This window comes from Nicotiana sylvestris, chromosome 5, assembly GCF_000393655.2.
Source record: "Nicotiana sylvestris chromosome 5, ASM39365v2, whole genome shotgun sequence".
Lineage (NCBI taxonomy): Eukaryota > Viridiplantae > Streptophyta > Magnoliopsida > Solanales > Solanaceae > Nicotiana > Nicotiana sylvestris.
The window spans coordinates 85,295,593-85,310,192 of NC_091061.1; the positions used below are offsets into that span (position 1 = coordinate 85,295,593).

A 14,600-nucleotide genomic window follows, 5' to 3' on the forward strand; every position below is an offset into this window, starting at 1 on the left:
TCTCACATTCATCCTCGTGACGGTCAGGTCGACTATTACAACCAATCCAAACTCAAATCGCCATACCCATAACCCACTAATAGAAAAAAAAGACCTCATCACAAATTCATAAGGATCACCCATTTGTAGATTACCCCGTAGTTTATAACTCACCTGCTTACCTCAAACTGACATCTCTCTATACCCTTTAATAGCCGCAACTATTCCGCAATCACTTAATCTTCCTGAGTCTGAACGCATCAATAAGACATGAAAATCTACTTCATTCCACAATTAAACGACATGAAAAAACATCTTTCAACACGTTCATAACTCGAGATTATACGTAACATCAAGACATAAATCAATCACCCAATAGTCCTTTTTTACATCTCAATAAAACTTTTCTCGTCACATTCAAACCGCCTGAACATATTCTGCCGTCACATCATACTCATGGTATAGCTATCCAGCCACTCATCGAGCCACAAATCCCACTCATAGGGACATTACCGCACATATAAGTACAAAAGCACGTGCTCACACAATCAAAATCCTCGTGCTCAAGCTACAGTCAAAACCCGGCCTCAACTCCTCTAGAATGGCCCATCATTAGCACACCGAAATTACATCTCGCACCTCATCCATGAAATCACAAGCCATCGATGCACAACTGATACCGAGCGCTCACATGTGCATATAAGTGCATGGAAGGAATTCAAAGAATTACGCTTCAAGTTGAATCAATGCCGCATGATGAGGAAAGAAAGTTGAGAAGTTTATCCTAAATGCCCCGTAGCCTCTCGAAGATAGGTATGGATGTCATCATACCGATCTGCAAGACTCTACTAGACACTTGCTCATGACTTGTAGAACTTATGAACCTAGAGCTCTGATACCAACTTGTCATGACCCAAAATTCAACTAGTTGTGATGGCACCTATCCTAACCCGCTAGGTAAGCCAATAACCAACTATCCAATTTAATGAGATTTATTAAGAGAAGAAAAGATAATAGAATTGCTTTTATACAAAGAATTCCCCAAGGACTGGTAGTATAAATCATGAGTTTCTAAGATTTAGATTTTACAAAATAGAATTGAAATAATTACAACATCTGTTTGAAATGTAAATAAATAGAATTTGAATCTAATGCTACCAAGGACTAGTGATAGCCATAATTGGAAAGCAGGCACCTCTTCCGATCCGGCTCCTGCCGTACGCAACAACATCAGTATACAACATCTGCACGCAAGGTTCTGAAGTGAGTATGAATACAACCGACCATATGTACTCAATAAGTAACAAACCTAACCTTAGGTTGAAAGTAGTGACGAGTTGGGACAAGGGTCAGAGTCCAACTCCAATAACCAACCACAGTTCATAACGATATAATAATAATGGTACGAGAAAATAGCTTAGAGATAAATGCTCAACTCGTTTACAGTTATAAAAAATAGGCATGCTTTGACAGTATAACAGTATATCCCAAATCTTTCACCAAAAATACCAAAAACTTATGAGTAAGTTTGAAAACTGTGATTTTCCCAAAAACCCTTCAACAATAAATAAGATGTTTCATTTTAAGATAGCATGAGGAAAGAACATCTCTATGCCTACATGTCAATATGTAGGAAAAATCATAAATGTCACCAAAACTGGGTAGCGTGAGAAAATGCACCTCTAAGCCTGTATCTCAAGTACGTATGTCAAATGTAATGCATCTTAGTGATGAACTCATGTACTCACACTCTCAGAGTACTCAATCTACTTGTCTCGTAATCTCACTCACAATGCTCGACACTCAGTCACTTAGTACTGTACAGGGCAGATCCAACCCAATGCAAATGAACCAGGGCATACCCAGCCCCAAATGCAAATAAACTAGGGCAGGTCCAGCCCAAATATAAGTAATTGCTAGAAACTACGCCCTCTATGGATGTGCAGATTCCTGAGGGGCCGATCCAGCCCAAGCGCTATAATAAGCCAAATCCTAGCATGGATCAATAAATCATGTTGCGGCGTGCAGCCCGATCCCATCAATATCTCTCACAACAGGCCCTCGGCCTCACTCAGTCATCAATCTATTTAGTCCCCCGGGCTCACAACACTCATGCTAAGTAGCCCTAATAAGTGATATAAGATGTGACAATATACGATAATAGATATTGAGATATGATGCGTAAAGATGAATGTGACTGAGTACATAACTACAATTAAGCAAATAACTCAATAGCAAAGAACGATCACTGTGGGTCCCAATAGTACCAGAATATAGCCTAAACATGATTTTTAGCATAAATTACAGTTCAAGTACTCTAACACATAGAGTACAGTAAAAATGTTCTGATAAGATAGCTACACAGTTCCATGGAATCGACTAAATCAAAATTCACAAAGTGCACGCCCACAAGTACGTCACCTAGCATGCGCGTCACCTCAAAATCAATCACATAACATGTAATTCGGGGGTTTCATACCCTCAGTAACAAGTTTAAAAGTGTTACTTACCTCGAACAAGCCAAATCCAATAACGAGCAAGCCAAACGATGCTCCAAAAATGTCATCCCGCACGTACCGACCTCTGAACGGCTCGAAACTAGCCAAAAGCAACTCAAGAATATCAAATAATGCCTAAGGAAATAATTCCAAATAATAAAGGTCGAATCTATAATCAAAACCCCAAAGTCAACTAAAAAGTTAAACACGGGCCCGTACCTCGGAATCTGACAAAACTCACAAAATTCGATAACCCATTAAATTACGAGTCCAACCATACTACTTTCACTCAAATGTGACTCCGAATCGATGTTCAAAACTCAAAAAATTACTTTATCAAATTTTAGACAAAACTCCCCAAATTTCACTTTGAAATCACCAATCAAATTCCATAAATGAAGATGGATTTATGAAATATAACCAAAATCGAGTATAGAACACTTACCCCAATCTATGTGGTAAAAATTACCTCAAAAATTGCCCAAATCCGCGCTCCCCAACTCAAAATATGACCAAATGAACAAACCCTCGATATTAAATATTTTTTGCTCAACTGTTCTGCCTCGTTTCTTATGCCAAATAATCTCGAAACTTACTTTTGATGCCTCCAATGGATTCCTAGTGAAATTTCAGTCAAATTAGACTTTTGAATCACTCCATTTGACCTTATAATGAAGGAGATATGTTGGTTTCAATATTTGAAAATAGTGCAGATTTTTAAAATACGAAGTCAGTGGCAATTTCGTAATTAATCTGTAAAATCTGACAACCCAATTCTTAGTAAAATGACCATAAACTCCTCGTACGATGTTCAAATTCGACGATTCTTTTTGCCATGGTTCCGTAATTATGATAAGGATCTAATGCTTCAATCAAAACAGAAATTGGAACTCATTTGCCTAATATGGTACCATTTATGCTTGAAGAAACGACGTCGAAACATAATTAAAAATGAGCACAACACACCCCAAACCTATGAGAAACTCACCCGAGCCCCTCGGGACCCCGTCCGGACATACCAACAAGTCTTATAACATAACACAGACCTATTCGAGGCCTCAAATCATGCATAACAATATTGAAACGACGAGTCGCACCTCAAATCAAACTTAATGAACTTTTGAACTTTCAACTTTCAAAACCCGCGCCGAAAAATATCAAATCAACCCGGAATGAACTCAGATTTTGCACACAAGTCCCAAATAATATAACGAAGCTATTCCAATTCCCGAAACCACAATCCAAATTCGATATCCTCAAAGTCAACTCTCGGTCAAACTTATGAACTTTCCAAACCTTCAAATTTCTAACTTTTGCCAATTAGCGCCGAAACCTTCTAGAAATATCCAAATGCAAATTCGGGCATACACCCAAGTCCAAAATCACCATCCAGACCTAACGAAACTATCAAACTCTATTTCCGGGTCAAATACTAAAAAGTCAAACTCGGTCAACTCTTCCAACTCTAAAGCTTCAATCATGAAATTCATTCTTCCAAAATAATTCCTAATAACCCGAAAATCAAAACCGACAATTCACACAAGCCATAATACATCATACGATGATGTTCAAGACTTCAAATAGCTGAACGAAAAGCAAATGCTTAAAAGACCGATTGGATCGTTACAAATATTATTATTTTGTTTTTAACTGCTAACATTGGTTAGTTAATTATTTCACGTCGGCTTGCTTAGCAAGTGCATGTTAGGCTCCATCACGACCCAGAAGTTGGGATTTCGGACCATGACAATATATTGCACAGGTTATTGACTAGTGAGTATCATATAACTTGAACCTCATCACTACTTCACCGATGTTTGTCTTGATACTTACTGAGTATACGTTATCCCGCAATCATACTATACTCATGTATATTTTTGTATGGATCTGGGTGTTGGTGGCAGCGGATCTCAGGAGTGAGCATTACTTTTGATAGAGAGTATTCAAGGTAGCGCAGCTTGTACATCGTAGGCCCTTGGAGTCCTCTTCCCTTATCTATTGGTATTTATACATTCGGACAGTATTGTACTATTGAGACATCTCTTGTATCCGATTTTAGAGCTCATGACTCTATACTACCTTGTTCTAAAAATTTGATGTTATGATATCATTTTATTAGCTATTTCTGAAGTTTTATTCCACTTTTAATGTTATTTCAAACATATTATATCTTATTCATTTTTTTGAATTCCTATTGCATGTTGGCTTGCCTAGTCTTGGAGGTAGGTGCCATCACGACCTTTGTTGGAATTTTGGGTCGTGTCAGATATATACTATTAATCATGAGTTTGAATATAGTATTTATTATGAAATTATTTATTCAATCTTAATAAAGTTTTAATTGAACATATATTCGTATTTGTCCTTTGCTTATATAGTAGACGACTTAGTGTATAGAGTCTAGATTATACACAGAAGATTGAATCATCAGTTCTTATAAGTACAAAGTTTGAGTTCACAATCTAATGATGGAATTGGACAAGCCATCAGAAATGTTGTATCATAAAATTAAATGTAATTTATCTTGATTATGAAAGATGGTTTAATTCTGACTTCACGTGCTAATACAATTTGTATGTATTGAACGGACTAAGTAGAGATAAATATTTTATACTGACTTAATAAAATAAATTCTCTAGTCATTAAATGTACTTCTACTCTTAATCTTGATATAATTAATATTAGTTATGTATATTATTTATTATTTTTATTTATTAAAAGGCGAGATTCTTTCATTAGTCAATAGGCCTGATAAGCCTAAAGGAAATAATAAATAAATTAAATTATCATTAATTTAATTTAATTAATTAGTATCTGGATCTTAACATGAGAAGCTAAATAAGATTTGATAGAACAATTGTGAAATTGAACTAAGAAGTGTAATTATAAATTTTTACTAGAATTATTTGTAAAATATTATGGTAGATATAACTTTTAAAAAATTTAAATTAATTCCATAGTAAGAAGCTTTGTAATTAAATTCTATGGTCCTCGTTGTGCCTAAATAATAGAAATATAAAAAATCTTTTCATGGCAGAAAAGAAAACCCAACAGGTTTTGAAAAAAGGTTTTAACCCTTAAAACTTGTGCTATATATATATATATATATATAAATTTTTTCACCTAGAGGGAAGGAAGGGAAATTGCCGAATTTTAGGCCATTTGTCTTAAAAAAATCCGCTCATACGAAATTAGTATTTTTTGAATATTATTTAGGTAACATAGAAGAGTATCATGGAACATTTGAGGATTGTAACCGTGCTGATAGTTAAGATTTCAAAGTATTTCTAGGGAACTGGAGACTCTCATGATAGAGAGCTTTATTCATGCCTCAAGAGCTAATATGTGAAACCTCGTACGTGTTATTTATTTATTTACATGATATTGCGGTTGCTCCGATACGGTGGCCAAGTTTCTAAATTTGACATACTAACATAGAATAATTGAATGCGAAACTTGAATAATAAAAAACTAAAACCTTTCATATCTGGCTAATCACATGCCAAATCGTGGATAAAAAAAAATCATAGTACCACAACTTAGGCATACAGAAAAACTAAGAATCACAGGCAAAACGAAAAGTTAAATCTGCCATTAAAACAAGAAATCAAGAAAGATTTTTGGCATAAATTAATAAGGTAGACATGAAAAATTAAATACCATTAAAAATCAACAGACATAAAATTGGCATATATAATTATTTTTGGGTAATTAGGTAAAAGGGGAGATGCTGGTGGAAGAAGAAGTAGCAAAGGAGATGCTGAGTAGGAGAGGCTAAAATAGGGCCGGTAATATAGCATGTTATGTGGCGCTAAAATGTTAGGCAAACGTGAGATGAGGATGACGGTGGGCATAGTGAAGGGGCCCAATGGATGAGAGATAGTTTTGCACCACTTCTATAACGTGGGAATTTGGGGGAGGGGGGTGCGGGGGCTATTAGAGGATATAAATGATTATTTTTGCGTAATAAAAAGAAATTGTTGACTATTTTCCTTCTTTTATTATATATATATAAATATATACAAAAGACTTGATTTGAAATAAATATTATGCGGAAATAAGTAATACCGGCGTACAGCTAATAAATGGACTCCTCGGAAAAATATATTGGAGGATGAATACGGCTCTCTATCTGCATCATTCATTTTATTATCCTCAGAGCGCTAGGTGTAAAGTTTTCCCTCTCATCTTTCCCGCAAACTTTGGCGTGCAAGATTTCATGGTTGGGCCTTAACTCATTCTGAGCAACCACACACAATAAGTAGGGAGTTGATGGCTGTTTCTTTGAATTCCGTTCTAGGCTTTCGCTCAACTGTATGTCTCCTCCTCCTCTTTCTTTTTCCCTGTAATTGTAGACCCTTTTACTTTACTTGTTCCCGGTTCTCACGTTTCATTGCTTAAGTGTTGTATAAATTGCTTTGCTGTACTAAATTACGCCGGTGATTAGTTAGCAAATGAGGTAGCAGAAGCAATAATTCATTTTCCTTAACGTGTAAATGATATATTAGGGATATTGTCATGATTCCACACTACTTAATTAGAAATGAGTTTAATTTTTACTATATGAAACATTGATTGGCAATCTTTAATAAATTATAAGAAACCTCTTATAGCAGGTTAAATTAGAAAAATTCATTACCCTGAAAGTGCATATAACTTAATTCAAGCTTAATTCTTAGCTAATAGACTTAGTGCCCAACATAGCTTGATGGTTCTGGATATGAAGCAAAGGAGTAGGCAAAAAGGAGGAGTTGCAAGCAGCACATAATTAGGAACAAAAAACCAAATAGCATTTAATGACAAGCTATATTGAAAGTCGGATCATGGGACTTAGGAGCGGACACAATACCCAGAGGAAGGAAATGACAACGTACATCAAGAAAGTAGTAGTTGAAGTGCAAAGAGCATTTAAAGTAAAAAGAGATCTAGTGGCACATGAAGTTACCAAAAGAAAAAGATGGAGTAGCTATTGAAAAGCGTAAGAGAGCTAAGAGTGGAGATTAAGAGGATGCAATCAAAGCCTGAGGTAAACCCTATGGGATTTCTGGCAAAAGTTAGAAATGCGGAAAAAGGAGAAAGAAATTTATAAACCAGTATGATTGACAGAAAAGAGGGATCAGCTTAAATTTATTAAAAATGATTCCCAATAAGTTTTGACAGGAGACAGTGAGATCAAAGAGGGATGGAGAGGCAGATGCTATTTGATCGATTGCTCAACTCAAATTACGAGGATAACTTTAAAGATTGATATCTCATTTAAGACAGTAACCTCACTACACTCGTAGAATTAGGTTTGCACAAGTGAAAAATGCTGTGAATATAAAGAATAGACAAACTTGTGCCATATGGTACAATATACATGTATGGGAGTGGCTTGGATAGCATGAAGTAATATGGTTTATTAAGCAAATCAATGTCATTTTAACAGTTGAAAGATGCCAAATTAATGAAGAAAGAGTTCCTTGTTTCAATAAATGAGAACAAGTGAGCTATTTAAAGCTGTATGTATTAACCTAATGAGTCATACGATTAAACATCGGGAAAGGGTGATCGAATGTGGGCAGATTTATGCCTATTAAATCTAAGATGGAGGCTATATTTTTTTCAAGAAAATGATAAAAGTTTATAAGGAATGGAAGCATGATTTCCATTGATATTCATTGACCTACCACATATGATAAAATGTCAAGGAAAAGTTCTTTTGTGGACTCTGAAGAATAAATGCACTCCGATAATGTGCATAAACTTCATAAAGGATATATCTGAGCCATGACATGTGTAAGAATACCAAGAGGAGATATAGAGGAGCTTCCATATATGTGGTTTTACACTGCTTGAGCCCATACCTTTTTACCTTACTTATGGATTAGTTAACCAATAATATACAAAAATGGGGTGCCATGGTGCATGCTATTCACAAACATTGTTGTGCTGATGAAACTAGCAAGGAAAAACTTGAACTGTGGAGAGGCACTATAGCGAGTAAGAGTTTTAATATAAGTAAGACAGATGTTATACATGTGATATTAGATTATACTATGATGCTTAAATGCAAATATTTCTGATATATACACTCAGTCTTTTAGGAGAATAATATAACAGATGGAGATATAACACAAAACTAAAATAGGATGGTTGAAATGGAGGTATGAATAAGGGTTATGTGCGATAGGAGGACCCTACCAAAATGAAAGGCTAGTTTTTATATTATAGCAGTGAACCAACAATCACATATTGGAGTGAATGTTGAGCCTTTAAGGTACAATATATCCACAAGTTAGGATGTGAAGATATGAGCGATCAGACATGATTAGAAATGATCACATCCGACAGAATATGCAAATACCACATATGGAGAGGAAAAAAAGCGAGAAAATTGCTTGAGATAGTCCGTTCATGTTCTACGTGGACCTCCAAATGTATTGGTCAGCAGATGCAGCTCCTCAATAGTTGAAGTGTTAAAATGTGATATGGTAAGTCTAAATATCACTTGAATGGAAGTTTCTTCAAATACTTACTGCTTACAATTTCTAGAAATCCACGTAAGCTTAGTAAATAACCAAATGCAATAATGTGTCCTTATAGGTGAATACTAACTAATTGGGGTAATTGTCATTGACACACCTACATTAGATCCATTGTTTGACATGAGTCTTTCTAGTTTGATTAGAGATTGTATGACAGTTTAGTTGCATGTCTGAGAATTGGAGATTCCCTAATTTCACAATAACTTGAATTTGACTTAGCACAAACTATTGAGTAGTGGAATGAAAGGAGCCAAAAGAGAGCGAAATAGATATGGATGATTCATATAATAACCTCAAGTAGTTTGCAATTGAGGCATAATTATTGTTTTTGTTTAGGCTAGGAGTGATGCTCACATTTATTGATTTATGAATTTGGCATCAAATTTATCACAACAATTTATTTGTTTCTTCTCAATGAGAGCTGCAGGCCTACTGCCATCTCTCTAGGAGTGCCTCACTACAGAAGGTTCCGCACTTCCCATCTTCCTTTCAGGTGCTAGGGTTAAGAAGATGCACAGCTGTTACTAAGCAGAGTTTCTTTCTTTTAGTTGCAAAAAATGATCGTCTTCAAACGGAAGTTAATGGTAAGGACTCTGACGTTATTACAACTACTGTAAATCCATCATCCTCTGAATCTTCAAAAACAGAAGGTGAAATGCAGTCCAATGGTCAAACTGAGTCGGTAGTGCAAGCATCCAAAGTTTCAAATGGGTCTGTAACTTCCACAAACTTGCAACAGGAAGCATCTTCCGCCATTCCAAAACCAGCCGTTAAGAGATCTCCATTGACAGCAAGAGAGAAACTTAGGGCAGCTAGGGTCCTCAGCCGGTACAATGAATCAAAGGCCTCTAAACCTGAGCTTGGAAGCAAATTAATTGAGGCCTTGCGAGAAAGTGAGAAGGGGAAAAAGAGATCAGGACTTCCAGAGGCTCCTACGAATTTGTTCGATGATAGCAAAAGAGGGATGCCAAAACCAGGTTGGACTTTTGAGTTTCCAGGAGGATTTGATGTCTTTCTCGTTGCATTTTCATTTATATTTATCAGCACAATTATGTTTGCTACAACTTACATTGTGTGGAAAGTTGGTGCTATCCATTTCAATGAGTACTGATTTAGATGGTTGCTATAGCTGGTTTTCTTCTTGGCTTTTGGGGCATGGTATTGGTCTATCCATCCACGAGAACCCGAGATGAGTAGTTTGTGTACAACAGATGCGTTCCGTGGTGCCAGTTTAAGGTTATTTTGAATTCCAGAGTTCTCAGGTGCGCGGTGCAGAATGGGGTTGCGAAGGCGAACTATAGTTGAATACAAAAATGTAGCTCTTCAACACTGTATTATCTAACCATCTTATTGCCTTAATGTTTGGTTTGTGACTTCATCAATTAAATGTACAGTATCTATTCTTCTTTAACAGGGACTTCACGAGCTTGTATATGTATGGTGTACCAACGAGTGGCTGCACCTTCATGTAAAATTTCAAGCATCTTTATGGTTGGATTAAAGTGCCAAAGGAGAGAATAAGGATCACTATGTCAACTTAAGACGGCCCATCATACCAAATCTAAAATGGAATGAGGTGAATGTGAGAAATAAAGGCACGAGAGAAAAATATTATTGACATTATTTTGTATTACATTAAGGGGTCGTTTGGTAGGAGATATTAGAAAAAATAATGCAAGCATTAGCTTTATGCATTACTAATACCTTGTTTGGTACCTTTTTTCAACTTATGTATAACTAATACATAAGTAATGCATAGAAAACCATGGCATTAGTAATACCTAGGCTTTAATGTATGCATTAGCATGGTTAAAGATAAAATTGTCCTTAAAGTCCCTTAAAGCTAGAGGATATGGAGGGCATTTTTGTAAGCAACTATTTTTTTTTAAAATTATGCAATGAATTATAATTTTAATACACCACACCAAACAATAGATAAGAAATATTATTTGCATAACTAATGCTTGCATTACTAATACACATTATTCCGCACTATTCTTATACACCCTACCAAACGACCCCTGAGTCTTTTTTATATACAAATATTACATAACCCTAATACCTGTTCTCCGATGTGGAACGTTAATATATTACTATATATTTTATTATCTAACACTCTCCTCAAGTTGGTGCATATAAGTCATATTAGTGTTTGGGCACGCGCGTTGCGCGTGTACCCCGTAACAATGAGTATTTTTTTAAAAAAAAAATAGATAAATATTGTTTATAATAATAAGTATCAGTTGCAAAATAAAAGTTAAAGCCAGATTTGATATAAAATGATGACAATGATGAATTTTAATCTTATTTAGCTAACCCAATAAAGGAAGAAATAATAACTATTACAAATTTATATGAAGAATAACAAATTAGCAATTGCCTGCTTATTTTTAAAAATATTTGTTTAAATTGCACAATAGAAATAAAAGCATATAAAAATAAAACATATTTACGTTGGTTTCTTTACTTCGCTCTTTATGGCTATAGTGTAGTTATCTTATAAATATAATATTATATTCACATTAGTGAGAAATCTCACGTTAATAAGATGTTAGAGCATATTTATAATGCGTACCTTAAATCTTACGGTAGAAAAGTTATTTACCAATATGAAGATTTGAGTATCTTACTCAAATTTCTAAAATATTTCTATTGTTAAAAAATAGACAGTTATTCTTTCTACTTTTATAAGGACTTTTTATTTTTTTCCTATGAATTTCAATATTGTCTAAGTGAAAATAAGATAAAAAACCCACAACTAAAAATATTTTTGGGGCCCCAAAATTTAGGGGCCTAAAGCAAAGACTTTATTAGCCTCCCCTTGAGCGGCCCCTAAAGTGAACATGAAAATATGACATTGATCCCCAAATTTCCATTTAAATTTTGGAATTTGTCTCATCTATGAACATTATACTTTAGAAAAAAAGAATAGAACACTAACATTATTATTCGAAATTGAAAATTGAGACAAACGAAATAAAGTAAGAATTCAAATTATATACAAACGAAAATCATTTTCTAACAAGTTATTTTCTTTCTTTTAGAGATAGCTATTTGTTTTGATAAAGTATCTTTCTTAAATATAAAATATTTTCGAAAATTCATGGTAGTCAACTATTAAATTAATGTTGTCAAAGAAATATCATATTTGCCTCTTTTATACCACACGGGAAAAAGAAACCAACAGTAACACTTGAGAGGTAAAGAGAAAAGAAAACTAAAGAAGAAAGTTATATACAAAAACAAAAACAAAAAAGGAAAAAAGAAAAAAATTGAATTAAATATTGGAGGAAGGTAAATGAAACGGTTTTGAACTGGAAATATTGGAAAGAGAAAATAGATGTGGAAGAAGAAGATGTATACAAAAGACACTCTCATCTTGTTAATCAGTGACGTCAACAATATATGTAATCCTCCCAAGTCCAAATTATTAGCACAATTCACATTTTTTAATGATTGCATTGCAAAACAATTTAGATGTTGTTTATTTTCTTAAACTCGGCCTTAAATCTGTTAGCTAGTCGCAATTTGCAAGAAACAATTAATAGATAGGTGACGGGAAGAGTCCATTATTTATATGATCACTCAACTGTTTGAAATTATCTACCAAAGTCATATTTCTTTCGTTTGTAATAATAAAATTATTTAACTATGCCTATAGCACTCAGAAGGTCACTCAACCAAATTTCTCAAACTTTTGACCGTTAAATACCTATTTTACCCTCTAAATTATCAACGTTTATCTTCTCTCTCTTTTTTTTTTTTTTGCTTTTTTAATATTATATGATTTTTTCTCTTTTTAATCAACATTATGGACTTACCTATAGAAAAAATATTTTTTTAAAAAAAAATAAAAAGTATTTTTCTAGCATATATAATGTCGAAATAATAATATAATTGAGCGAATATTAAAGAATATGTATATTAAAAAATACCTTTATTTTAAATAATTTTTTTATAGTACGTGCATGGAATATATATTTTAAAACTTTTATTTTCTTTCATTCTCAATTGTTTAAATAAAATTTTTAGTTTTTGTTGTTAATATCAAAATTATTATTATGAACAAATTTTTCTAATTAAGTTTTTACTATGGTCAATATTTTATTATTCCAACACTATATACGCTTAATTATTATTTTATTTTTTAATTTGTAAATAAAATATGAATTAAAAAGAGAAAAAATTATAATACTGAAAATCTATAAAAAAAAATGATAAAAGTTGTTAATTTTGAGGGTAAAAAATAGGTATTTGGCAATCAAAAGTTTGAGAAAACTAGTTGAATGATCTTCTGAGTACTATAGGCATAGTTAAGTGACTTTGTTGTTACAAGCAAAAAAAAGATAATTTTGCTAGATAATTTCGGATAGTTGAGTGACCATCTGAATAATGGACTCGTGATGTCTGTTGTTATCCCCAAGCGATATTACCTACCGTAGGACCTCCGTCCCCGAAGCGAAGAAAGAGGAGCAGGAACAAGAGGTTATCCTCTCCCGGCCCAGTAGTTCCGTAACTACTATCGTGGTTGTTGCGCGGCAAGGCCATGTTGTTCAGTTGGAAGCCTAAGCCAAGAAGGTACGAACGAAGTGACGGACCTCTTTAGAAGATAGGGGGCGGCTTTCTTGTGGTAGTAATTGCGAACATCTCTCCTCTTCTCTTAGCGTGCACAGTTTGCTTGCATGCTCCCTTAGGCACGTCGAAAAGAAGAATATTTTCTCGTGGTTATAATTCACAAAAATCAAGAAGTACAGACATCTAATTATGAACTAGAAATCTCCACAGGTCACGTTGGAGAAAATAAGAAGGAGATTAGGAAAAGGTAAAAAAAGGAAATTATAAAAGTCAATTATGAAAAAAAAAATGATAACGTATAAAGATTTCATAAGTATTTACCTTGTAAAGCGCAAGTACAAATTTTAAATGTACACTTAATATCTCAAGACGAGCTTTAAATAAACTCAAACCAAATATTTTGATGATTTACGTCCATTAATATGTTTTTCTATTATTATCCTTCAACAAAAAGGACTACTTTAGAGGAAACTTTGATACACCTTTCAAGACTACCTCTCAAAACAAGAACCAAAAAAATTATCAACATTATCATCTATTCTCGTTCATTTGTGTATGTTTATCCTTGTTCACTTTGAGCCTCTTCAGTGAATTGAACACAGTTACTAACTGACAAAGAAAATAAAAACAAAAAGTAAAATGAGAATTGAAAGTCAAGGAAGAATTCTTTCTCACCGGCTATCAAAAGAGTATTGTACCTTTTTTGTAAAAGTTGCAAGCAATACACCAAGAAATGGATTTTTTTTACAGAAAAAATAATATATGATTTGACATTAAAAAATAAAAAATGAAGGCTAAATTGATTTGAAGTAGATCACTACCACTGTTTTAAAAGGCTTTTCTGGGACTCGCCTCGGGGCTCGCCCCGGGGCGGGGCACTATCAAAACGTCTTGAGACTCATGTGTGGGGCTTAGTTTTCTGAGGCTTACGCCCCTAAGCGCTCGACGGTGCGCCCTAAACACGCCTAACACTCAACGCTCGGGACTCGCCCAACCGTTCCTATATAAATCATGTGTTGAA

At 34.2% G+C, this 14,600-nt stretch overlaps 1 protein-coding gene across 1 annotated transcript; it reads left to right on the plus strand.

Moving 5' to 3' along the window:
• The first annotated feature begins 6,514 nt into the window (after positions 1 to 6,514).
• LOC104245264 (uncharacterized) lies at positions 6,515 to 10,415 on the plus strand. Its single transcript, XM_009800862.2, has 2 exons — positions 6,515 to 6,791; positions 9,432 to 10,415. The coding sequence occupies exons 1-2, from the start codon at positions 6,750 to 6,752 to the stop codon at positions 10,113 to 10,115; spliced, it is 726 nt and encodes a 241-aa protein (XP_009799164.1). The 5' UTR covers positions 6,515 to 6,749; the 3' UTR covers positions 10,116 to 10,415.
• Positions 10,416 to 14,600: the final 4,185 nt, after the last annotated feature.